At 46.6% G+C, this 27,321-nt stretch overlaps 1 protein-coding gene across 1 annotated transcript; it reads right to left on the minus strand.

The window, feature by feature from the left end:
* Window positions 1-283: 283 nt before the first annotated feature.
* ube2j1 (ubiquitin-conjugating enzyme E2, J1) lies at window positions 284-27,321 on the minus strand. The gene is made up of 8 exons (XM_036549783.1): window positions 26,934-27,321; window positions 12,450-12,523; window positions 12,165-12,296; window positions 11,519-11,603; window positions 7,607-7,712; window positions 5,333-5,462; window positions 4,218-4,346; window positions 284-567 (listed from the first exon to the last, which is right to left on the minus strand). Exons 1-8 carry the CDS (start codon window positions 26,962-26,964, stop codon window positions 295-297), a joined length of 960 nt encoding a protein of 319 aa, XP_036405676.1. The 5' UTR covers window positions 26,965-27,321; the 3' UTR covers window positions 284-294.

Here is a 27,321-nt window from a genome sequence, read left to right on the forward strand (position 1 = left end):
GCACAAGACTTACTGCGGCTCTTTTAAAATGTACTACAGATATATAGGTATGTATCCCCACTGCAGGTCTTCAGTTTGCCTGACTGATTTCCAGGGGGACAGCTTTTCACCACCGCGATGGACCGGCAGTGACTTAATCCTCAGCACTGAGCGGGACCCCCCGGCTGAGGGCACCGCTGGGAGGGATGGCAGTCTACTTTCCGAGGACTACAGGCTGGCGGTTCGTTCTATGGGTGAGGAGGCGTGTCGGAGGTGGGGGCGGGAGTTCCGGGGGGGGGGGGGGGTGGGTGGGCCTCACAGCTCGTAGTCGAACTTGTACTCGTTGGCCAGGTAGATTCTGCGGAAGATGAGGGCGGCCAGGGCGAGGGTGAGCAGCACGATGAGCACGGCGGAGCCCGTGTGGCTGCCGTCGGGGGCGGGATGGGGCCCCGCGGGAAACGGCGGGAAGGCGGGACGGCGCGGCTGCTGGCTCTGCTGCTGGGCGCGGCGCTGACGGGGGCTCAGGGGCCGGCTGCTGCTGGGGGGCGCGACAGACGCCTCCTCCACACTGGGGGTGGGAGCCTCCGCCTGGAGCACAGAGCACACGCAGGTTAACAGCATCTCACACACACACACACACGCACACACGCACACACACACACTCACACTCAGACACACACACACACAGAGACACACACACACACACACACACAGACACTCACTCACACAGACACACACACACTCACACTCAGACACACACACACACAGACACACACACACACACACACACACACACACACACACACACACACACACACACACACACACACACACACACAGACACTCACACAGACACACACACACTCACACAGACACACACACACTCACACAGAGACACACACACACACACACAGACACACACACACACACACACACACACAGACACACACACAGACACTCACTCACACAGACACACACACACTCACACTCAGACACACACACACAGAGACACACACACACACACACACACACACACACACACACAGACACACACAGACACAGACACACACACACTCTCTCACTCTCTCACTCACTCTCTCACTCACTCACTCACTCACTCACTCACTCACTCACTCACTCACTCACTCACTCACTCACTCACTCACTCACTCACTCACTCACTCACTCACTCACTCACTCACTCACGCACACAAAATGTCTTCACTGATTGGTCTGTCTACCAGTAAACATTCTGCCCAATGTTTGGCAAAAGAGCTCATTTTAAAGTCTTCTCTGATGTATGCAACCTCTATATGACTTTAGAATAGTTCCCACCACTTTGCAAGCCATCCGGAGCTAGATATCAACAATTTCACAAGCATGTCTTCTTCACCGACTCTGATCAGTTGATTGTCTTTTGTGTTTAAACTCCTCGATGACTGAAGTTCTGGCACTGATGATAGTTCAGCACTTCGATGGTTCCATCTCTTGGTGAATAAAAATGTCTAGAAACTTACTGAAGCGTTACTAAATTGATTCTTTGCCGAGCAGGCTCTCTGGCACTTCTGATGGAAATTGATTCTTTGTAATATAATCAGAATATTCTGACATGGGGGAAAATGTTGCGCATTTATTTTATTTAAATTGTGAGGTTAAATTTGCACATGTAGCACTTTTTATTGGGGTTCCTTCTCAGTGCGAGAGGTACAGAAAACTGCTAGTGCAAGCATCCGCACACTCACTAGGCCTCTAAAATGGAGGCAGTGCTGTGAGTTTGCTGTTCACCCTGACCTCTTGACCTGCTCTGCACTTGCTGTGCTATGCTGCAGGGCCTTCATGATGCCTTTTTTCAGGGCGTATAAATAGTAATGGCCGCAGCGTGGCCGCTACGGGAGCTGCAGGGCTTTATGTTGCTTCTTTGTAGGGGATGTGCACATCGTTCTCCCAGTGCACAGTCCCCACAGTGACGGCCGCAGCGTGGAGAACGAGGAACTGCAAGAACACTCTGACACTGGCGCTGCAGTGACCCAGCTCCTGAAGGACTGCACAATTCATTACAGCCCCTCCCCTCAGAGCCCAGCCCCGCCGAGCCCCACCTAGCCCCACCCAGCCCCGCCTAGCCCCGCCTAGCCCCGCCTAGCCCCGCATCAAAGCATACAGCTGAGCTAAGGCCCGACAGTGTTCTTTTGGCTTCCTGCAGCCACTGTCTTTGGAAGCGATAGTCCTGTAACGGCTCTGCAGGGAGACAGCTTGTGAATATGGTCTCCTTCTCTACCTCTCCTGTGTGCAAACCTGGGGGTCCACATGCGAGCTCATTTTCTCAATCCAACCATTTCCTCTGGACCGGCGCAATCACTTAACTGATCATACACGTTTACATCTACACCCTTCCCCAAAACAAAGCACAGCGTTCTGTATTCCATTAGGATAAATCTGCAACTGGGACTCTGCATCTGGCAATGAGAAGAAGGCAGTAGCCCAGTGACATGAAAAGACCTGTCATACAGACACGAGGGTCTAACAGAAAACATCGGGGTGGGCGCATTTACCTGGATTGCCCAGCCAAGGTTTGAACCCGTAACCCCTGGGCACAGCAGTGCGGACAGGCTTTCAGTAGCTGAACGCCCTGGGAGCCATTAAACAAGGTTTGGACAGGAACTCGGGGCCACTCTGAAGCCATGCGATAAATTCCATGCCATCAAAGTGGCACATAGTCCCTTTTATCATTCTTTTTTTCTCCTGTTGAGTCCTGTTGCCAAATTCCTCTCCGATGCACTTTTCAGTGTAATGGGCCTGTAGGCCCACTCCGGTGGTTTAAGTGCTGCAGACCCTGGGCACTGTTGCTCATTTTAAAGCTTTTTCCCCTTTTTTGCAGCCCACTTCGGCCATCACCAATACCGCATTAGGCTCGCCTCACCTCCATGACCACCGCTCCCACACAGAAGCATGTCCCTGTTGGAACAAAGCCCATCTGGGATTCCAGTCACTGTCGGCTGGCACGAGGCCGTACGGCTCAGCCTGTGTTAAAAGGGAACGCCTTGCTGGCTGCCACTACGAAACCCTTACTGGGTGTGATGGAGTTAACCACCTGGCTACTGCAGCACTGCAACAAAACCACTTCTTGCCAACTCAGTTCACTGCCAATGTATGACGGGAAGGTTACTCCATTAGAAGTGCCAGTCATCAGCCCTTATGTGTGTGGTAGACACAGCTTTATACAGATGCTGATGTACAGGTGATGCACAGCTGATGCATCTGGCCAGGTGTCTCTCACCTATATGAACAGAAACGGATTGAGTCCAGTTGCTTCTTGCACGTATTGCCCAGTGTGTGGTCCTGCAGACAGTGTCTCACCTGTTCAGTGTGTGGTCCTGTGGACAGTGTCTCACCTGTTCAGTGTGTGGTCCTGCGGACAGTGTCTCACCTGTTCAGTGTGTGGTCCTGCGGACAGTGTCTCACCTGTTCAGTGCGTGGTCCTGCGGACAGTGTCTCACCTGTTCAGTGTGTGGTGCTGCTGTGGACAGTGTCTCACCTGTTCAGTGTGTGGTGTTGTGGACAGTGTCTCATCTGTTCAGTGTGTGGTGTTGTGGACAGTGTCTCACCTGTTCAGTGTGTGGTGTTGTGGACAGTGTCTCACCTGTTCAGTGTGTGGTCCTGCAGACAGCGTCTCACCTGTTCAGTGTGTGGTCCTGCGGACAGTGTCTCACCTGTTCAGTGTGTGGTGTTGTGGACAGTGTCTCACCTGTTCAGTGTGTGGTGTTGTGGACAGTGTCTTACCTGTTCAGTGTGTGGTGTTGTGGACAGTGTCTCACCTGTTCAGTGTGTGGTCCTGCGGACAGTGTCTCACCTGTTCAGTGTGTGGTCCTGCGGACAGTGTCTCACCTGTTCAGTGTGTGGTCCTGCGGACAGTGTCTCACCTGTTCAGTGTGTGGTGTTGTGGACAGTGTCTCACCTGTTCAGTGTGTGGTCCTGCGGACAGTGTCTCACCTGTTCAGTGTGTGGTCCTGCGGACAGTGTCTCACCTGTTCAGTGTGTGGTCCTGCAGACAGTGTCTCACCTGTTCAGTGTGTGGTGTTGTGGACAGTGTCTCACCTGTTCAGTGTGTGGTGGTGTTGTGGACAGTGTCTCACCTGTTCAGTGTGTAGTGCTGCTGTGGACAGTGTCTCACCTGTTCAGTGTGTGGTCCTGCGGACAGCGTCTCACCTGTTCAGTGTGTGGTGTTGTGGACAGTGTCTCACCTGTTCAGTGAGTGCCGTTTCTGTGCTCTCCTGGCCCGCTGATGTGGACGCCTCTGCCTGGGTGTCTGTGGGGGTCTGGCTCGCTGCTGCTGGGGTCACACTGGCTCTGCTGGAGGTGCTAGATTCCGCCTAAAGAAACACAGCCAGCAACATTCTTTACAATGTAATCTCCGGTACCACCTTCTTCCACAATGTAATCTCCTATGCCCCATCTTTCCACACTGTAATGTGCGGTTTCACATCCTCCCACACTGTAATGTACCATACACACCATCCTCCCACACTGTAATGTACCATACACACCATCCTTCCACACTGTAATGTACCATGTACACCATCCTTCCACACTGTAATGTACCATACACACCATCCTTCCATACTGTAATGTACCATGTACACCATCCTTCCACACTGTAATGTACCATACACACCATCCTTCCACACTGTAATGTACCATACACACCATCCTTCCATACTGTAATGTACCATGTACACCATCCTTCCACACTGTAATGTACCATACACACCATCCTTCCACACTGTAATGTACCATACACACCATCCTTCCACACTGTAATGTACCATACACACCATCCTCCCACACTGTAATGTACCATGTACACCATCCTTCCACACTGTAATGTACCATGTACACCATCCTTCCACACTATAATGTACCATGTACACCATCCTTCCGCACTGTAATGTGTTATACCACATTCTTCTACCCAGACTGGGAAGCAGCATGGTGTAGTGGTAAGGAGCAGTACTCGTAACTAAAAGGTTGTTGGTTTGATTCCCTACCAGGGCACTGCTGTTGTACCCTTGAGCAAGGTACTTACCCCACAACTGCCTCAGTAAATATCCAGCTGTATAAATGGATAACATGTGAAAAACTGTAACCTATGTACTCTGGATAAGAGCGTTTGCTAAATGGCAATAATGTAATGTGCTACACTGGATTCTTCTACACTGCAATGTGCTGGACTTTATAGTCACACAGTTTGTTTAGTAGAAGGATGATTTTGTTCATGAGTATCCACATTGTGTGCATGTTATGCTTGAGCAGCAGAGGCCCGCTGGGCTGTCAGGTGATGGGTATCAGCGGGTTGCACCTTGAAGCTGATCTGGCGGGCCAGCTCCTTGGCCTCCCGGTCCTCCTGGCTGGGGTTGCTGTTGGAGGTGGGGGCCAGCAGGGCGGTGCGCATGGAGCACCCGCACGCCTCGCAGCAGAAGTCCTGAGACCTGGGGGAGGGGGCAGAGGCGTACGCATCATCAACACGCGCCAGACGCATCATCAACACGCGCCAGACGCATCATCAACACGCGCCAGACGCATCATCAACACGCGCCAGACGCATCATCAACACATTGTGAGGCATTTACCGAGGGGGGTCACCCAATTCTGCCCCCTCGCCCTCCCGCCTGCCTGGTTACCCCCTGCCTCTGCTCCGCATGGCGGTTTAACTGCGTCTGCCGGCACACTGCCAGCGGCAGGTGAGAGTGCCGCTGCTTCCTGAGGTGCTCTGGGTGATTTTATGCCTCTCTCTCGTCCAAAAGTTCCTAATGCTCTCAAAGCTATTAATGCAAAAACCCGCGGAACCCCCTGACAGCCTCAGCTCCAGTTTTATAACACAGCAGCCCAGGTGACTCAGATGTTTTAAATTGATACTGCAGACAAATGCAGTTCCTAAGATATGGAAAGCCAGCTTATGCACTCCCTGTGATATAAGAGGGAGACAGCGGCAATTTGGGTAATGACTGACCAGTCGCTACACTGTCTGGACCACTGAAAATCTTAGGCCTTGGTAAATGTAATTGAACTAAATACAGTTTCTCACTGACAATAATGTTTTAAGCAAGGTATAATCTGGTATTAAAACCAGATTAAAAAAGGGTCTTGCATATGACTTCACTGGGGTTCGCACGCTGTACTGTTTAATATTATTAAATATTAATAATATTACGCGGTTACTTCATCAGAAGTGTTGTACTGTCCTTTGCTCCATTTTAATTCAGCGGGATCACCTGGTCAAAAAGAGCATAGACGAGTTATGTAAAAAAAAAAAAAGACTCCCAGGGAGTGGATCACTGCCTGGCTCTGAGCATGCAGTAATGATGGTGTGTGCAGAACCGCAGAGGCCCTGAGTTTACGCAGATGTTGGAGGCGCGAAGACGCCTTGCATAAGTACATACGAGCGCTAGGCCGTGACCTCTGTCCATCTCGTTTACTCAGATCTCCAAACTGACAGACAGAAGCTGCAGGAATCACTGTGGTGACCCAAGAGGAGGCAAGCTCTCGACCCATCCTTGTCACAGCAGACACCCCAATCATGTGCACATCGGATCAAACACCAGTCAACAAATACAAAACAGCTATTTTCGCTCCAGCTTGGGAAAAGGTCACGCTCCCGGCTAATGACAGGCTAAATGATAGCTGTCTGAAAGGCATTCAAAACGACACAATGCATCTAATGTGTGTTTGCTGCCTGGGAGAATTGACCTCATCACCCAAAAAGGGGACGCATTTACGGGCTCCTTTCAGGCCTGAACAGCCGCTCGGTTTGAAATGCGCAGCATCTCGAGTGCACATTAATATGGAAATTTGGAATTAAAGCTTCGCTGAGATGATGCTTCGGGCCCTTGCAGAGTGACAGCTCGTGCAATTAACAGGAGAGCACAAACAAGAGATCAAAAACAAAGCCAATCGCTGTGCAAACCGCGGCCTTTGTGGAGGGAGAAAAAACACACTTTCATCAGTAAGACAAGCTACGGCTTATTTATAGACGGGAAAAGCGCTGGTCTTGTCACATCCAATCTTCCTGTGTTAATGAAAGAGTCACTCCTTAAAGACTCCCCATCTGAGCATGTTATTGAAACAGTCAGTCATTTAGATCCCATCTCTTTTAACTTAAATTTCATCAACTTCTTTTTATATTTGCTCAAAGGAAAAAAAAGTCAGAGGAAGATCAGAGAACCCAACAGCACTTTAGCGAAAGACACCCTTTTCATGTGCACGACAAACACAGTGATTAAAACTCCGCTTGATTCTGCGTGATCGCTGTTATGTACAACACTCAGGAAAATAAACACTACAGTAAAAGAAGTTAAAAAAAAAAAAAAAAAATTAATTAAAAAACACAAAATCACATGAATAATAAAACTCCGTCCGAAGTGGTGAGGCTTAGCAAGGTTCAGAAGTTAATGGCATAACACCGCCTGGGAGACCCGTGTAGCTACTTACGGTGCGTTTCTTATTTTACTGAGGGTAGTGAATGCCAGGCTCCGTTTACTTATGCAAAGCACACACCCCCATCCACCCTCGAGTACCCTGAAAACGCACTGGAGCAAGCTTACGAGCAGGAGGGCTTTGATCTGATGAATCTTACTTTTTGGCAAGAGCTCTCCTCTCTTCTGGAGTATAATCAAGGGATCCTATCGCGCCCTCTCCTTTGGTTGGCATGAATCCGATTATGGCTATTAGTGCTGTTCTTACTGAAAGAGAAATAAACAAGACACAGACCAAAAAAAAAAAAAAGAAATAAAAAAACATGTTAGTGCAGAATTAAATGAGAATATTCAACTGAAGAAAAAAAAAAAAACAGAGCACATTTGGTCAAGTTCAACACCCCTGTTACATAACAGTGAGTAACATTCAGTTTTTCCTGATGTAAGCCTGGATCTACGGGAACCGGGACAGGCAAGGACAGACCCCCCCCCCCCCCCCCCCCCCCCCAACTGTGGCTCCCCACGAAAAATCCTCTCTCTGACAAGGCGAACATTTCTCCAATTTGTCTCGGGGGAGTTTTAATATCAGTATCACCGCATAGACATCAGAGGCCCTCTAGTATACAGCTGATAACGATAAACGGACTCACAGCCACACTATCAGCTTTATTTCAGTTCATTCCTCTGGGTTTCTACACTGGCCTGCTTCACAAATTCTGCTGCTGATAAATTAAAAGCCTCTTCAAGGGCACTTAGGGCTGTCCTCTCAAAAAATATCACTAGTTTGCCTTAATTTATTGATATTATATATTTATATTTAACTGAAACTCAAACAGAAGAGCAGGGCCTTTACAAGACAGATTTTTAAACTCTCTGTGCATCCAATCAAGTAATCCCTGTTTTTAATTTCCCCCAAGTGACCCAAAGTGCCTCTGAAGTCTAGATACATTATGATGTAATGGCTGAAGTCACAATGCAGATATTTTTAACATCCAAATGTGCAACAAGACTTCTTATTTCCCAGTATTGACACTGAATGAAATGCTATTTGTGCTTTTTGCATTTTTGTATTTGTCAGGCATTATTTGGTGTTTTTTCCTCTTTTCTTTTATTGTAAAGCATTATTATTATGCAAATAATCATTATTGTCCATTTTCTCAGTAATGTCTGGGCTGAATACTGCAACACCCTGCAGAAGGAAAATAAATAGCATGATTATATTATAGCGTTTCCAATATGAACTGCTCTTGTTTGGAATAATTGCTCCCCGTCGGCAAGTTATGTTTTGCAACGGTAAACTGTCTACTGCACTTCCTGTCAACAATATACCCCCAATCATGAGACATCAAGTCATCCGCAAGCGGAGTCCAGCTCAGAACGTCTAACTTTTCCAGTCACTCTTACTGCACTTAACACACACAGACACAGACAGACACACACACACGCACACATATACACACAGACACGCACACACATATACACACACACGCGCGCACACACACGCACACACATATACACACAGACACGCACACACATATACACACACACATATACACACACACACGCACACACGCGCACACACGCGCACACACACAGCCCCCTGTACGTCCTCAGACCTTTATGTGAAGGTATGTATTGGTATTGGGTAGTATATTCTTGCTTAAACATTTTAAAATATTTTAAATTCCTACATTTAAAATATTTTAACCTTGATAGCTCTACACTGTTCACAGTGTTTTGGTGATTTTATTCCAAAATTCCATGAACACTAAAAAAAATTGTTCTTGATCTTACAGTTTAGCATACAAGCATACTGCAAACCAAGGGACATGTTTCAATCCATGTCTTTTCCATCGTTTTGACCCCGCACTCCCCCTCTCTGGTGCAGGAGCACCATGAACAATCATCCCGCTTGTAACTCCCTGCAACTTTCATTGAGGGTCCGATTTCCGCCCAATCTCCACCTAAGACCTTAAACCAGGCACAGAGGGCCTCAGTGTTTCAGGACTGCCAAGTATTCTTTATTCTAAATTGATCATTTTTTCTGATATTTCTGAACATTTCTGGCTACAGCCAACTGCAATACGTCTAAATGCTTTTGAGAATTAGTTCCCATAATGCACCGTAGAGCTGATCATTCTTCGTCTTTATTTCCCACCCAAAAAAGAGTCAAACAGCGTAAAGCCTGAGGAAATACAGGTATATTAAAATTCAACACAGTAAAGCACATATAACCTTATCTCATTAAGAGCAGACTGCACAGCAGACCTGATAAGCATGATAAGCATGTCGATTTTAGTCAAAAATTCTTTATGGCATTCCCTCCCTTTAAGGAGATTTCCAAGCTGTGCAATTACTTGACTTAAAGTGTTCCCAAAATTAATTGCGTGTCTTTTGTATTCTTCACTCCTGATTTCCCTTGCCATGCCTTAAATAGCTGAGTAATGCCCGTTGCAAACTGAAATGTGTCACGACTTTACATTTTGAATATTAATTTTGATATCACATCAGGCAGCTAGATTAATTTGGCTCTAATGAACCCAGCACTATGCTTTAATGAGATTTCATCCACTAATTGCAGGCACTTTGCATAAAAAATGAGGGTCTTTGGCTGTGCCATGCTTTGGCTGACCTCTCAGTGCCACACCTGGTATGAATAATACTGTTCAAATATACTATCAATACTATTCATCCATGATTAATACTATTCAAAACTAGGCTGTACCTGCAGAGATCGGCCTAAACCAAAAATGGAGAGCCCGGTACATTTGCCAGTGGTATATCTCATAATTCTGTGAGGCTTTAGGCTTTAATTTAGGTTTGTTCAGCAGACAGAGAGCAATGGTTTAAGGGCTGTGTTTTAAGGGTTTTATTTTTTAGCTTTTTCTGTGATATGTCTACTGAAGTGTATTTAATGGATAAAGAATGTTTTAATAAATGAGTAACACCCAACATAATTGGCAAATGTAACTGTGCATATATCCAGAAATGAGGAGGGGGCGTAATCAGAAGGCAGTAGGAGAGTTAGTCTGAAAAGACACATCAGGCTTTCAAACAGAAATTAAGAAAATCTGATTAACGAAGAATTATCTTGGTATGGATATCCACTATAATCAAGGTAAGGAACTACCTACTAACTCACGTTAACTGTGAACTATTCCTTTAAGACTACACAAAAACAAGCCTTCCAATACTGGTCAGAGGGTCAGGATAAACTGATTCCTGGAGGGAAACAAAAAAAAACTATTTCCTGTAACTGGCAAATTGCATAACACGCAGGCGCACAGAGCGGTCCCGTTTGCTGACCATTGAAACGGAAAACTTGCTGAAACACGTTATCCAACTTTCTCTGCTAGGGAAGAATATCAGATATATCACATAAGAGGAAATAACAGATTCATTCGGATCTCACGCGGCATGTGACCCATTGATACAAGGACATCAGGCTATTTGTGAGTGCCTAAGTTTAACTTCTGTACCCAATTCAATGCAATGTCTTTGACATAAACTGATCAGTTTTTATTATAAAATATAGCTGAGTTGTAATAAAATTCCAGATTTACCAGTAATCACATAAACTTTGACTGAATTTCTTCTGATTCAATTATTTGTTATACCACACAATAAAAAAGAAACACATTCATTGAAAAAGACATTAATTCACTATGGCCACAAATAAACAGGCCAGAATAAAAAACACCGAACTGAAAGTGTAGATTTAAGTGGCGCGGTTGGCTGTCACTGAGTTTTCAAAGTGTATGTCCAATCCCGACTCAGAATTTAGACAACTACACTTGAATTATTCATTTCACTGCTTCCAATTCCAACGAAACCCAAACAAAATCAGGGGAGAAAACAGAGTTTGGTCTGGAGGAACACCTTTCCCTCCCCAAACTCATTTCAGCTCGGCTGTGATCTGAATAATAATATGAAACTTTTATACTGAACGCGATTAACCCCTTGTTAGCCTGTTGATGCTGTATTACTGAGGTAAGGTGAGATGGAGCGCGGAGCTCATGACAGCAGACGGGTATATGAGCTGGGGGTACAGGCCCGGCTCCAGGGATACCTACTGCTCCAGGACGGCTGCCAGGTCTCAGGGTGATGGCCAGAGATGCTCAGACAGATCTTCTTCCCAACTTCGAATCTCCCATTGGGCTGAAAGAAAGGCCTCGAGATTACCACACCGACAGACAGGCAGGGAGGTAGTGGGAGAGAGGGAGAGGGAGAGTGAGAGACGGGGCAAAGAGAGGAACAGACAGAGGGAAAAAGAGAGCCGGTGAGACGGACGCGGTGCAAAGTGTCTCCAGCAGCAGACTTCTGAGCTGCTCGTCAGGCGATCAGAACTGACAGCACTAGAACAGTAACCACGGCGTACTTTCAGCCGCGTCTCCAAAGCAAGAGACTCCTAGAGGGCCAGCACCGATAACAGCACAGAAAGAACTCTCTGGGCATCTCCGCCCTGAGAATATAGCAGGCCCAGACACAGTCTGACAAACATATCCATTCCACAGCCTTGACTGTAGATTCATACAGTCCAGTGAGGAGAGGGTTCCTGACTTACGATATTACAATCCAAATCCTACATGACCGTGACAAGTAAAGTCATGGCCTTTTTGTGACACTGGTTACACAAAGTGATATGAGGGGGGCGGACCTTATGAGCGGATAAGGGTGGGGGAGAGCTGGGTGGGGGCGGGGTGGGGTGGGGGGGCTTACAGTGAGTAAGATGATACTGGGGGGCTTCATTGGATATTCAGGGGGAAGTACAATCCTGCCGTGGTACACGCCACCATCGAAATCAGAGTCTGGAGGTCCTCGCACAGAGAAATGCCACTCAAAGAGATTGTCCTGCAGGAACACAAGAAAGTCCGATTAGTCCAGTAGCTGAGTGTGGTAGTGTTCCCTCTCCCTTACTTCCAGTAAGTGAGTGTAGTAGTGTGCCATTCCCTCATTCCCAGTAGTTGAGTGTGGCAGTATTCTCACCCCCCTCTCCCCCCTCACCTCTAGTGGCTGGGCGTGGTAATGCTCTGTGGGGTCTCTGAGTTCAGCTGCCTCCTTCATCAGCCTCTTCACCGCTGCACTCACAGAAAAGAAAGAAACAGTGAAACTCTGAAGCGCGCGGGGCAAACATGGCAGACACAGTCACACACTCACTCCAGCTGACCTGATTTCCACCTCCACTGACACACGGTAAAGCTTTTATTCCCTCCACTTCAGAGGGCAGCAGCGAATTGCTGATCCACAGACCGCTGGCAACTGACTTGACATCTGATTTACGATTCGCAGGGCTGGAAAAGCGCTGCAGACCGTGACGGGATGATAACGGACAGACACGGAGTGTGCAGTGGCTGCACTGCTGCTCTGAGGGCCTGCAGTCACCAGCGGAACGGCCGTCTCCTTCCCCCGGCTCCTAACAGCCAGTCCCTTTCGGGCCACGTGTATCGCTACCGCCAGCAGGTGCACTTTCAGCAGGCCAGGAGAGCCGGGACGGCATGCCCGCAGCGTCTGAGAGCAGGAAGCGGAGCGTTAGACAGAGGCTGCTAAAATAAGGCAGAGGGGGTCCTCAGGCGATCTGCACTGCAGCGTAATGATGTAAACATGTTGTGTCACTTAATCACTGTCCCCGGCACCAACGAGCGCGACACGAGTGACGCGCTTTACGCTGGCGAAAACAGCGGTCACATCCGGTTTTTTAACCCCTCGACTTCAGCCTGCGGCGGTCGGCGATCCGAGCCGAAGACAGGCGGCACTTTCACCCGGAAGTGGTGACAGAAAAGAGGGGGCAGGGCATCAGATCCACGTGGCTGTGCTGGTCTCCTTGAAAGGGAAGCTGACGCCCATGTCTTTACGTAGTGACAAACAGCTGTGGACAGAAGTGCTTCCTGGCACCGAGGTTTAGGAACGGACGGCTATATCAGAACCACCTGCATTATTCCAGGAAGAAGTGAAAAGTATCTACCTGTGTATGGTATGTAATACATCCTCATGTGGAGAGTGAAATACCCTGACAGCCAGGGCTGCCTTGGGCAGGGATGAGAGGACTGACATTGGGACTGTCTGCCCTCACTGCTCTGAGCGAAACTCTGAAGTTCACATCATTACATTATTGTCATGTAGCAGATGGTCTTAACCAGAACAACTTACATAGGTTACAACCGTATCCATTTATACAGCTGGATATGTACTGAGGTGACTTTGGGTTAAGTACCTTGCCCAAGGGAACACCAGCAGTGTCCCAGCAGAGAGTCAAACCAGCAACCTCTCGGTTATCAGCCCTCCTCTTAACCTCTGCGCCACACCACACATCAGGTGGCGAGTTGAGACTTCAACAGCATTGGAAACCTCACCTTTGGTCTCCATGAAACCTACACACTCCACATCACTCAGACACAGACGTGCCCTTTCCCCAGACAGAGGGCTGGGGAATCCAGTACATGCACTGAGGTCTAAGACCTTTTGTGGCGTAAGGGACCTCTGACCCACTGTGTGAGAGAGCCTTCCGAAAAACAACCGCTCAAGGCACGTTAACAGAATTCTTCACATATACATGCACACAGTTAGCAAACCTTGCCATTTTAGGGTTAGTAACAGCCAACTGAAAAATGCAGAACAGAGATATGAAGCCTTCAGGGAAATATTGTTTAATTTGATATTGGGAACAATGTGAAATTAACTTTAGACTGACTGTGCAGAGCTGACACCCACACGTCTTTATTTAAACACTGCCATCAGTGACAACCCACACTGTATGAATTTAAAAAGGTCATTCCAGCTTAGATACAGTGCAAGGCAATAACTAACTAATTGAATTCATTGAGATATATATATATAAATATAAATATATATGTATATGTATATATATGGACAAAAGTATTCGGATGCCTGACCATTACACCAACAGGGACTGTAATGACATTGTATTCAAATACATTAATAATACTTTAATATGGAGTTGGTGCCCCTTTTGCAGCTATAACAGCTTCCACTCTTCTTGGAAGGCTTTCCACAAGATTTTGGAGTGTTTCTGTGGGAATTTGTGCCCATTCATTCTGTAGAGCATTTATGAGGTCAGGCACTGATGTTGGACAAGAAGGCCTGGCTCACAATCTCCGTTCCAGTTCATCCCAAAGGTGCTTGATGGGGTTGAGGTCAGGGCTCTGTGCGGGCCAGTCAAGTTCTTCCACACCGAACTCATCAAACCGTGTCTTTATAGTCCTTGCTTTGTGCACTGGGGCACAGTCATGTTGGAATAGAAAAGGGCCTTCCCCAAACTGTTTGCCGAAAAGTTGGAAGCATAGCATTGTCCAAATACTTTTATCCATATAGTGTGTGTATATATATATATGTGCGTGTGTGTGTGTGTATTTATTTATTAATTTGTATAAAACCATTAAAGTGGAATGGTTGTACTTGGTTTAGAAGTGAATTTTGTGGATTTGATCTGGGGGGAGAAATGACCTGGACTGAGCTTGTGGGACAGGCCCTGAGTGTGGCTGGACGTTGGGGCCGCGGTGGAGTGCTCTGAGCAGCCTCACACAGATATCAGCACGTCCTGTCTCTGTCAGGGCTTCACCCAGCTATGTCAGCAAACGGCTGCAAAATAAAGGGCTCAAATGACATGAGGGTCCAGGAACACGTGCGGCATCAGATACAGCCTGGGGCCCCACACTGCCACAAAACCCCAGCTGACCTCAGACAGGGAAGAAAACATCAGAGATCCTGAGCAGAAAAACACACACAAGAGAAAGGAAGGGGCTGGAAGTGGCAGAAGGAGGCCTGGGAAATCAGGCAGAGAAGCCAGAGTCACATCCTACTGTCCCCTGATGAAGAAAAACCGCCTCCTGCCGTCTGAGCTCCCTGCAGCAATCACAGCGTGGGGGCCATCACAGACTGCTGTTTCTCACTGCCCATGTCTCATTTTAATAATAAAAATAAGGAACAAATACCGTTCTTCCTTCCCTTCACAAGTTGGTCGTATTTAGTGAACGTCTTTACATTTGGCCAAAGACCAGCTTACACAAGATGTAATTGAGTTTCTACTCAAACCATCATGTGAGCTTCTACTCAAATGAACAGATGAGTTTTTACTAAAAAAAAAAAAAAAAAAAAACAGGTGAGTTTCTGCTCAAATTAGGTGAATTTCTGCTCAAACGAGCAGGCAGGTTTCTACTCAAACGAACAGGTGAGTTTCTACTCACGCAAACATCATCATATCAATGAGTCGAAACAGCCACGCAGCGTTGTGACATGACTTCACAGTATCTGACAGCCATTTGTCAAACACAGAGTGCTCAAAGGCACACATGTGGCGGCATGTCACATGACAGTCCAGGACCCGTTTCACCGAGCAGAAACAGGCAGAATGGGGCCATGCAGGAAAACTGGGGGCGGAGAAGTCTACTCTCAGTCACCGATACAAGCATAAGCATATTGAATTTCCTCACTGAAAATAAGGCCAGGTTGTTTTTCCCCAAAATATACCTTTTAAAAAAGCAGCTCACTCTATAGATGTAGACTAGTCATAATTGTGAAAGTGGAAAAAACATGGCTCTAAATTTTTTATTGACTAATTTCTTTTTTTTTACCTTTCCTTATCAACTACAGCTGGTGTTTCTAATCCAATAAATAGTTCCAATATGCCACCACTAACACCACTTACAAGTTCTGCAAAAGCAATAATTAAGCTGTCCTTCTGTATAAGTATTACTGCAAATGTTAAAACAGTCATATTGTCATTGGGCTCCTGAGCGGCTGAGTCTCCTCAGTGAGAGAGACGCTAACTCCTCTTATCGTCATGATCTGACCTGCAGTGGAAAGGGGGACTGACTTACAATCATGAACTGCATGTATCTGAGGCAATACAGTACATACATGTTATAATCAGGGAAGTGTCTTAATACCTGCCTGTCTGCAAAGTGGGGGAACAGGGAGCTAGAGAGAGTCGCTCCTGCAATAAAGAGAACGCCAACCGAAAAGCATGACTGAAAACCGAGACTCAGCATGCAATAACTTCCAAATTCAACATAAAACATTCCCGTCCACATTCGACAGAGAGCTACGGCTTTTAAAATGCTGAAATCATGCTCTGACTGAGGTTTATTCTGCGTGCTCTCTGCTGAAAGCTCCCACTCCAGACCTCAATAACAGCTTGTGCAGTTTGTGTCTCTGATGTTCAGCGCACCTACACACAGCTGTCCGCACTGCAAGGTACAGATCTAACAGCGAGGGTAAAATTTACCAAAACCCTGCTGAACAACATGCTGTCAGACTGTGTGTAAAAGCCTAAAAGCCTAAACCTGACTCAAAAGTGATATTACTAAGTTGGGAATTTAAATACATTTAAGCAGCCCTGAGTGCTCAGCAGCTGTAACAGAGCTTAAACCATGGCTGAGAAGCGGGAATACATATATCATGCACACATGCGCATGTTTACATGTGTATGCATGTCTTTGCTTGGCTGTGCATGTTGCTGTACATGTGTATGTGTGTGTGTGCTTGTGAGTATGTGCTCATGCATGTGTGTCTACATGTATACATGCGCACGCATGTCTGTGCTTGGATGTGCATATGGCTGAGTGTGTGTGTGTGCGCGTGTGGATGCATGTACGTGTGAGTGTGTGTGTGTGTGTGTGTGTGTGAGTGTGTGTGTGGATGCATGTACGTGTGAGTGTGTGTGTGTGTGTGTGTGTGAGTGTGTGTGTGGATGCATGTACGTGTGAGTGTGTGTGTGTGTGTGTGTGAGTGTGTGTGTGGATGCATGTACGTGTGAGTGTGTGTGTGTGTGTGTGTGAGTGTGTGTGTGGATGCATGTACGTGTGAGTGTGTGTGTGTGTGTGTGTGTGTGTGTGTGCGCATGCGGTTCTGACAGCAGCAGTAGGACAGTGCCTCGGCAGCTCCCTGCCGCTGTGCCCCCACAGGCAGCACATGCGCAGAAGCACCGCGCCCACAGTGACGGCGGGGCCACAGCCGCAGCGACGGCGTGTCCCGCAGCGACGGCGTGTCCTGCAGGCGTCAGAGCAGACCCTGCCACAGGTCTCTGCAGAGCCGCAACGCACACAGAATCCTCACAGGTGCCGTTCCTGCAGCTCCGCTTCCGACACGCAGCAGAGAACATTTAAACAGACTGGTTCAGACTAGATTCAGGCTGCCAGTCAATACAAAATTAATTACATGATTTTTTTTATTAGCGCATTAACTGACACATTAACAGTATCTGATTTTTATTTAAACTTTGTTATAATGACATCCATTCCTGCATATATAGTCATTCGATATGCTACCTGAATGAACCATTAAAGGAATGTATGGGAGACCATGACTAACCCACTGTTCTGTACTAAAATAACTGTTTGACTGCTTGATGCAATCGCCATAGCAACTAAGGCAGCAAGGAGTTCCACTCTGATGGGGTGCATGATTTCCCTGTGCAATGTGAGTGTAGGGGCGAGAAAGCTGCTTTTAGCCTTATGTGCCACAAGCAACACTGTCTTTGAGGGAAGCCGCTCACGCTACTAAAGAAAAAACAAAGAAAGAAAAAAAATCAACTCACATTCCTGGAATTGTTACTTTCTAACACAAAAATTAAAGGGTTAAACCTGATCAACTGATCAAGCTGATGAAAGAATTATAACAAGAATAATAATAATCTCTTCTTTTGGATGACAAGAACTCCTAAATTCCTGTCATAAACTGAGAGAGATAAAAATAACATAATAGTCTTTCACACTTCAACTGTGATCAGCAGGTCACTGAGACGTGAGAAAAGTCTTTCCAGTGTGATGACAACTGCGTATCAGTAAAGTGGAGTTCGGTGCATGTGTAATTGGATCTCAACAACACACAGATCCGACATGAAAATCATCACACTCTCTGTAATGACTGGCTTCACATTCCCAGACTGACACGTTGGACTGCGGTCGGTTCTGGAAAAAAACCTCTTTGGATCTGATCCCTTCAGGGGTTACCCTTTGCCTGTGTGCAGCTGTGATAAGCTTCCTGTGACAGGTGTTCTGAGAGCCGGCGGGTTGGGTTGCTGGAAGGTGGCAGAACTGCTAGTGAAGAGAGTAGCGGTTTTCGCGGTTCGTGATGTGTTCACACGCTCTTGGCATATCCCAGCAGCACCTTGGTCTGGAACAGCTACCGTGTGGCAGTGTCCCGAATAAACTCCGGGCTTTCACGGGGATTTGGATAACTTTAATCTTCCCCAAAACAACAGTAAACAAGCAAAGAAATGAGGGGAAAAAGAAAAGCTTATTTCCTGAGAGGGCTCAGAACAGCCTCCGTAGCACTGCTGCAGCTCTCAGAGGTGAAACATCGGCCCGTGCTTTCACTGCAGACCTCCGCACGTCCACAGGCAGTGCTTCTCACACCTTCACAGTCTGTCACGCTTTATTCGTGACACATTTCTCCACCTTTCTCCTGACGTGTGGGAGCTGCTCTGCTCTTCCCACACTAATTACAGCCTTCCCCACTGCTTGCTTGCTTCTATGTTTGCCTCTTACTTTTGACCCAAACATAGCATATGCATGATCAGCATGTTCTTGCAACTTCAGACAATGCGCATCCATAATGTCATATTATGCGGCAACTCGGGGCAAGTTTGGCATGCGTACGCTTACACGGCATTACAATTGGTTTAATGGAACGTTACGTAAAAGATGACTGTCGCCACGGCGATGTGAACGTTCAGTCCTGAAACTAATCTAACCTTTCGCTCCGAGCGGGGCTGTGCACTGCGCTGGAACCACATGTCCTGCAGTCAGACTCATTTGGTCTGGGGGATTAAACGCCTGCTTCATCTGAAGAGACGCACGCCTCAAAATCTTTGGCTCTGCCGCTGTAAAAGGCCCGAGGAGTTTATTCCACTTTTTTCCGTGCGCGGGCGGTCAAATCGGCTTGGTCTTGGGGAAAACTGACGTGGCGAGGGGTAGCCTTGTCCCGGATGGCCAGCGCGAGAGTCAAACGGCTTTCGGAAGTGTAACCTGACGAATGCTTACAGCCAACATCCTGCTAACCTGCAGAGATCCCTGATTAAGCCGGTGTGGGAAGCCATGCAGCTTTGCTTGTGAGGGACCTCGGCTTCAGTTCACCTTCAGCCTGATTCACCAGCATGGCAGTGTGTCAGCGCTATAAAAAAACCGCATATACCTGTAATTAAACACTCCTGAAGCTTTTCAATCAAACAGTTCTTAAGATTTAAATGCTTAACAACACAATCATTACATCATTACTATAATTACTCTTCAGCAGTGGCATATTATACTGAGAGAAATACAGGGCTTACACACCTGTTAAATGTTCGGAAAGAAATAATCTGATATGGCTGTATTTAACTGCAACTGTGCAGGTTACAGAGTGTCACTGAGAGAGGTGGGCACCTTGTTTACGCCTCAGAAAGCTTCCCACTCTAAGGATTCATCGCATTGATCTCTGAAGTTTGCAACAAACAGAAACCAAAAAAAAACACAGAAAGGCACAGAACTAACTGAAACCGTAAAAAAACACTTTCAGAAGTGGTGCAAACTCAGCAGCTGCAGCTGGTGAGCGGTCTGCCGGCCACCGAGGCACCCTGGAGACACTCAGGGGTGCAGGGGTGTACGACGGGAGGCTTTTACAGGTGTGAACCCCCTGTCTCTGTCCCCACACCCCGACACTGCTGTGACACCCCCACTCGAGAGGCACGATGGCCCTGCCCACCAGCGGGGGGGGGCGGCCATCATCACGGCTGCCCGGCTCCCTGGCGGAGTTGGCGGAAACGCCTCGATCCGGTCTGACAGCATGGCCCCCACCCTTGTTTTTTTCGGGAGGATTGTTACTCCCAAACCTCCCCCCCCCCCCCCAGCGTAATAACAGTGAGTGAGAGTGACAGGCAGGGGCTCGGCTCCCAGATGGGCCCCGGCCCCCGCGGAGCGCACAGGGCCCCGGTCAGCGTCCCCGAGGGGGAGAGGGATTATAATTCTGAGCGTGAAATCGTCTTACGTAACGCATTTTAGCGCTCGCCGGAGACTATTTCTGCTTCGTCCAGTGAGCGGGGAGACATGCTTACGTAACGGCCACCGACCTCACGAGACACGCCTGTTCCTCCCGCCAGAGAGGGAAAGGTATCCCCCGGGGGTTAGAACCTGTTCTCCCTGCTCCATCTCCATACAGGTGTGAGTAGGCATGGGTTTATCACACACAGCCCTCAGATCTCTGCTCCCTGAGGGTCCTGCGAGGCCCATGCTGATGCTACAGCCACACTACCGCTAGCATTGCTCTGAGAGGCCGCTTTCACTAGCCTGCAGGTCAATAACCCCAGCAAACACGGCTCAGCCTAAACCATGTTTCTCTACATTAATCTGAGAGGCAGCCAGCTACAGACAGAGGGACTTCAGGGGTATACGTTTTTTTTTTACTCCTTGCCTCTCTCTTTGTGGTAAACAAGTAGCAACCAGCGCAAGTGCTAACTGGCTAGCTAAAACAAAACCACCTAGCTAGTCACAAGCTAACAGATACCTAGTGAGACAGGACGCCAGCAAAAACTTGACAGATTTTAATGTACGCGTGTGTGTCGTTCGGTCAAGAACAAACTATGCACCCAAGTAAACCCTGATTAGTAATATATATATAATATATAATAATAATAATATAATAATATAATAATAATAATAATAATAATATAATAATAATAATATAATAATATGAATATTGCATGCACAGAAATGAAGTTCCCCACACTCTATCTGTGGGAGGGTGCAGTTCCCCACACTCTATCTGTGGGAGGGTGCAGTGCCCCACACTCTATCTGTGGGAGGGTGCAGTTCCCCACACTCTATCTGTGGGAGGGTGCAGTTCCCCACACTCTATCTGTGGGAGGGTGCAGTTCCCCACACTCTATCTGTGGGAGGGTGCAGTTCCCCACACTCTATCTGTGGGAGGGTGCAGTTCCCCACACTCTATCTGTGGGAGGGTGCAGTTCCCCACACTCTATCTGTGGGAGGGTGCAGTGCCCCACACTCTATCTGTGGGAGGGTGCAGTTCCCCACACTCTATCTGTGGGAGGGTGCAGTTCCCCACACTCTATCTGTGGGAGGGTGCAGTTCCCCACACTCTATCTGTGGGAGGGTGCAGTTCCCCACACTCTATCTGTGGGAGGGTGCAGTTCCCCACACTCTATCTGTGGGAGGGTGCAGTGCCCCACACTCTATCTGTGGGAGGGTGCAGTTCCCCACACTCTATCTGTGGGAGGGTGCAGTTCCCCACACTCTATCTGTGGGAGGGTGCAGTTCCCCACACTCTATCTGTGGGAGGGTGCATTATTTACTGGGCTTTCAGCCAGTGACTTCCCCCTTCACTGGTTCCATAAACGCGCTTCCTCTGGCGAAGCCTAGCATGACCATGCCCTGGCCTCACCCAGTACCCGACAACCAATCATACCTGTAGCAGCCTGCTTTCAATCACACCTTACCTACAGCTAGACACCCTACAGTTATAGTGGACATGGCATTTTTAACATGGCCATAGTTCACTGAACCCGGACACAAGCTAGTGGAGACCAGGCACAATGCAGCCCAATATGGCAGCCTGAATTTCAATGCATCCTGTGTTGCTGATCAGATCACTGAAATAATAGAGCTAGATTAGAAAGGCAAGACAGTTTGTACAGGTGGACCTGCAGGAACTAATCTAGTGACGAGTGCACTGTGGCAGAACAACTATAATGGTGAAACCCCTTGTTTCACCTCACAGTTATATTCACCATCACTGTATTGACAAGTACAAGGAAACCAAACAATGTGAGTTCTCTGTAGACATGAACCATAACCAGGACAAAGAGCAGTTGCTTTGCACTTACTGTGCTGAAGTAAGTAATGCAAATTTTTCACAAAGTAGCTGTGAACCTGTGGAGCCATGCAGGAGTATCATTCTGCCAGAATTTGGAAACATTATCTGAAAACCAGTCAACATGCCAAACACCCAGCGCTCTCAAAGTACAAACTGCAAGCGTATTATTAGGAAGTGAAACGTGTTCCAACTGAAAAGGTAGACATCAAAACACAGTTTTAGAGAAGCACTTGGGGTGTTTGAGGTGTAGGAACCATCATAAAGATTCTCAAAGAAATGCCAACATTACTAAAGATACATTAAAAACATGGATGAACCCTAAACATGCCAAAGGACCAGGAGAGGAGATTACAGTAAAACAGATGTGTGAGGTCAACCACATGGATATGTAGATGGTCAAATGCTCTCAGCCAATAACTGCACCGAGTGTGCATGCACAATTAGAAACTGTGTACCTTGTAGGACACAGAAAACTGACCTATTTTAGTGAATGGAGAAAAAAAATCAATAAGACAAATGCATTCCAAAATGAGACTGAAATCTACAGTATATACTGACAGGATTGTGTAGAAGAAGCACACTTGAAACAGAACACAGCCTAGCCTCACAAATTAGACAACTTCATCCCATGAGACAGCTGTGTGTCTCAGAGTAGAACGCTGCAGACTGGCTCCATTTCTAGCTCAAAGTGACTTGTTCCACCTGCAGCACCTGTTACAGAGCGACCTTGTGATAAGAGAGGCGATGGAAAGTTTTGTGTCTGTATGCTACAGGCTGGAGCGTGTATGCGACACAGCTGTATCTGACTGTCAGACCACAGAGCGCTCCACGTGTCCATGTGGTCCTCCTGTATAACACCAAGCTAAAAAACAAACTGCTGAGGTTAACTTCAACTCCAGCAAATGCTAACACTCTTTTACAACTGTTTCCCTGTGGGTGAATGTGTTCTGTACTTAAATGACCATCTTTGTTGAAGAAGCAGGTGTTTATGTTGAGCTATGGTACCGCCATAGTTTCCTGGCTTACAGGGTGCAGACTATAATCCCTAGTCATCCATGTATGTACTTGACACATGCCATAAAACATATCTGGTTTAAAATAAACCAAACTAATAAAAAAACAAATACAGGACATCACTGCATTACAGTTTTATGAAGCTATATTATACATAAAGCTACTACAATCCAGCGCACTGAACAAAATCCTCGATATGCAAGAAGCAAGATACTATGTATAGAAACTGATGTTAAATATAACTATAAATAGGCTGTAATTCCGTGTTCGAGTAACATGTGAGAGCGGATTATGTGGATGTAACCACTGGCCTGCTTAGGATATAACACTGACATAGATCCTCAGGTCATACAGAGTGAAATCAATTGGTGGCAGCACCTCAGCCAGTTGGAGTTCCCAGTGTCCACAAGCCCAGATCAGAAAAGAGTTCTCCGTATTATCAGCATTGGATCATTCGTATCTGCTGCTGAATGCTCCTTCAGGGTCACCAATGCCATGCGATTTTTTTCTCCCCCAAATCAGGAAATGTGACTTCAACCTGCAGTCCAGGTCAAAAACATCATCTTTATTACTGATTTTATATAACCAGTGTCCTGTGTTTATCAATCAGTTTAGTAAAGTACAATCATATTTGTAACTCTACTCCTTTCTAGTACTTGTTCTGGATAAGATGCACGCTTGGTAAGATACAGGAAACTCTGTCAGATTATCTGATGTGTACTGCTCAGGTGTGGAAATTTGTGGAAATCTAATTTGCATCTACTTCCCTCTAAACTGTTTGTCATGGGACACTGGAACATTTTAAAAGGCACAAACAGTGACAGGCAAGCAGCAGAACATTCTCACCTGGAAAGCACCAAGCATTCACAAATGTGCCCTGACTTAATGATATGCAAAAGACTGTGCTTAGTTCATCGTTCATTCCAGAAAACTTAAAATTCATTTCAAGCTCCAGTAAACCACACAGCAACATCTTAAGTGATAGCTGTAAGATGAACTAGAGCAAAATATGTGCCTAACATTGTTATCTGAGAATTAATTTGACGTTTTCTGGTCAGAATGTAAGTATTTGAACAGGAACCCCAGGGAAATTGTTCAGGGGGGTGTCAGGCACAAGATAAGATTTCCCTTCTCATTTAAAAGCAAATATATATGGATGCAAATCTGGATAGATGACAGACCTACGGGTTGACTGTTCTAATCTCAAATAACTGTAGGAAACCGGTAAAATAAGACAGGTTTCTTGTTTCGCATAAGTGCAGCATTGTGGTAAAGAGCAGGACTCATAACTGAAAGGTTGCTGGTTCAATTCCCCACTGGGGCACTACTGCTGTACCCTTGGGCCTGGTACTTAACCCACAATTTCCTCAGTAAATATTCAGCTGTATAAATGAATAAGAGCACCTGCTAAATGCCAATACTACAATAAAGCAATTAACTTTAACAATTAAGATTGATAGGCTTTCTAGGAGAGCAAATTAAGGCACAGCCTTTTTTTCCCTTTTATTCAGAAATACTGGCGAAATGGCAGCGCATACCAGTGCAGATAAAGCCACTCGAGAATGAGTGAATAACTGCAGAGCAGACGGTTAGCAGCCCGTCTCGGCCTTTCCTTCCACAGACAGCGGCTCGTCTGCTCCAGCCCACACTTCGGCGAAAGTGTCTGTCTGGACATTAACCGAAAATGATGGTTGGGTGAATCAGAAAGGCATGAGTGGCACATCTGCACTAGGAAGAGAATCCCTAGGATGGTTATTAATAATGTGCACTAGCCTGGATTCAGCCATAGGTTTGGTCACATTAACCATCTCTAGAGGTACCTGAGCTCAAATCAAGATCAGTTTCTGTTGGCCCACTTCACAACGTGATAGTGACTGGATGAAGGGAAAGCACAAGTTTTCTGTTTCTTATTTGTGACTCACAGGGATGTTTACGAGCACACGTGAATCTCAGAAACCAGCAGCACGGAAACCTCAACCTCTGGCTTTACGGTCACGTTTTACAAGCAGCTGCAGCATTTAGCCTAAATGACAACAATATATATCAGCTATGGATAAAACGATTATTAATTATTAGTTTTGTTTTATCTGAGAGTGGCGAGGGAATAAAACACAACAGAGGAAGGAACTGTAGGAAACTTCATGTTTATCACAGTGGCTCAAAATATTTCACCCTCGGGATTTTAATAACAGCCAAACCTTAGAGCTCTTTTAGTATTAATATTTCATGTGTAACTGACTCTGACTAAATTTGTGGCTTTTTTCCCCTCACTCTTATTTATCCATTTCTTATTGAAACAGCAGTTATGGGCTGAACGTTTGTTGGTGAGGCCATACATAACAAAAAAGTGTTAGGTGAAGCTGAGACCTTCAAGTTGACTTTACTTGATTACTGTGTGGAAAACTGTGTCCTAAAATGTACATGTTTGGAATACTTGAGATGCACTGAAAGTATGCTCAAGTTCACCGAGCTGTGAAGAGATCGCAGGGGTTCCAGCCTGCAACCCAAAACAGAAGCAACAGTCACGAGTTCTTTCCCACCCCCGCGAGTTCTGTCATCTTCCATCATTAGATTTCTGATGACTGAAGGACCACGGCATAATTAGCGGAGATGCGCATAACTCAAAAACTACTGCTAGTTATCCAGCTAGCAACACAGAAACATAACTGACGTTTACAACACCCACGTCAAAGGTATAAAGAAGAATTAAAACTACAGTTGAACATACTATGGAATGAAATTGTCTCGATGGGATGGGAGTGGTTCCAGGTGGCCACTATGAAGAAGCTAACCTAGTTAACGTAGCCTCAACAATTTGAATGTATTTAGAGTTGTAGTGGCTCGCAACAAATCCTAGCGGGTAGAATGATAGAGTGAGTTGAATATGAGTAACGTTAACAGATGAATAGTAACAGGCTAGCTTGACAGCTGGTTCACCACAAAGGACTAATGTTTAGCTAGCTATCCACCTACAACACCTAGGTTGTGGCAGTGTGGCATAGCGATAAGGAGCAGCAGCAGGAGCTCGTAACCGAAAGGTTGCTGGTTCGAGTCCCTGCTGGAACACTGCTGCTGTGTTGGGCAACGTGATTAACCCACAATTGCCTCAGTAAATATCCAGCTGTATAAATGGGTGACATGTAAACATTGTAACCGATGTAAGGCGCTCTGGATAAGCGCGTCTGCTAAATGCCAATAACGTAATGTAATGTAGTGTAACTCAATCTTTTCAGTATCATTGGCTTGCAAGCAATCTAATTGACAGACTAGAAATAACACAGCTGAAGCAACCCACCCGGCCTTATTTAACCGGCATGCTAACGATCTTGCTAGTTATTATGTCTGAATACATGCCATAGCCCAGTTTCATCAATGGTCCAAGATACCACACACTGTAAAACACAAATTAGCTCCTGCCCACGATAAAATGATGAACATAAGGCTTGTTGTGGTGGCCAGGGCGTGGGTGCAACACGGAAGTGGATGCAGCTATCCTGCTAACGCTGAGATCCGTTTCTACTGTAAACACAGCGGACTAACCCACCCACGGCCAATGCCAACGGTTCGCTAGGTAGCTAGACAAAGTAACTAAACACGTTGTAATAGTTTGTATATGTAGCTGTTTAGCTATTATGCTTTCCAGCTTACCGGGACTCTTGAGATTGTATTTACTCTCCATTATTTCCTATTGAGATGGGAGGAGAGGGCAGTTGCTCTGATGTCCGATATCGTCCAGACGCTGATCCCCGCAGTTAGCCAGCTAGCTAGCTTGCTTGCTTTGCAGCTATGTTGCTAGCTAATACTCGTTTCTGATTCTTTATCTGTCGGTTGAAGTTCCCACAACATGCGGCCAAGGCGATGTATCTTTAAACTACGAGGACAGCTTATCTCCCCTTGCGCCGTCGTACCTCAGCGACTGTCATAACACTTTGAATGTCTTGACGTGGCACAAAGTTTTTTTGTGGGTCGGTCCTTTTAGTTTCGTTTAGCTAGCTAGCTAATAGCTCACTGACCCGCACAGAATCACCCCAGCGCT

The sequence above is a fragment of the Megalops cyprinoides genome, chromosome 17, assembly GCF_013368585.1.
Source record: "Megalops cyprinoides isolate fMegCyp1 chromosome 17, fMegCyp1.pri, whole genome shotgun sequence".
NCBI classification, from domain to species: domain Eukaryota; kingdom Metazoa; phylum Chordata; class Actinopteri; order Elopiformes; family Megalopidae; genus Megalops; species Megalops cyprinoides.

Coding starts and splice junctions, on each gene's coding strand:
- ube2j1 (XM_036549783.1), bottom strand. CDS start 26,964: ATGGAGAGTAAATACAATCTCAAGAGTCCCG. Junction 12,524..26,933: donor ATACAATCTCAAGAGTCCCG/GTAAGCTGGAAA, acceptor CTGTGAGTGCAG/CGGTGAAGAGGCTGATGAAG. Junction 7,713..11,518: donor CTGGCAGCCGTCCTGGAGCA/GTAGGTATCCCT, acceptor TTTCTCTTTCAG/TAAGAACAGCACTAATAGCC.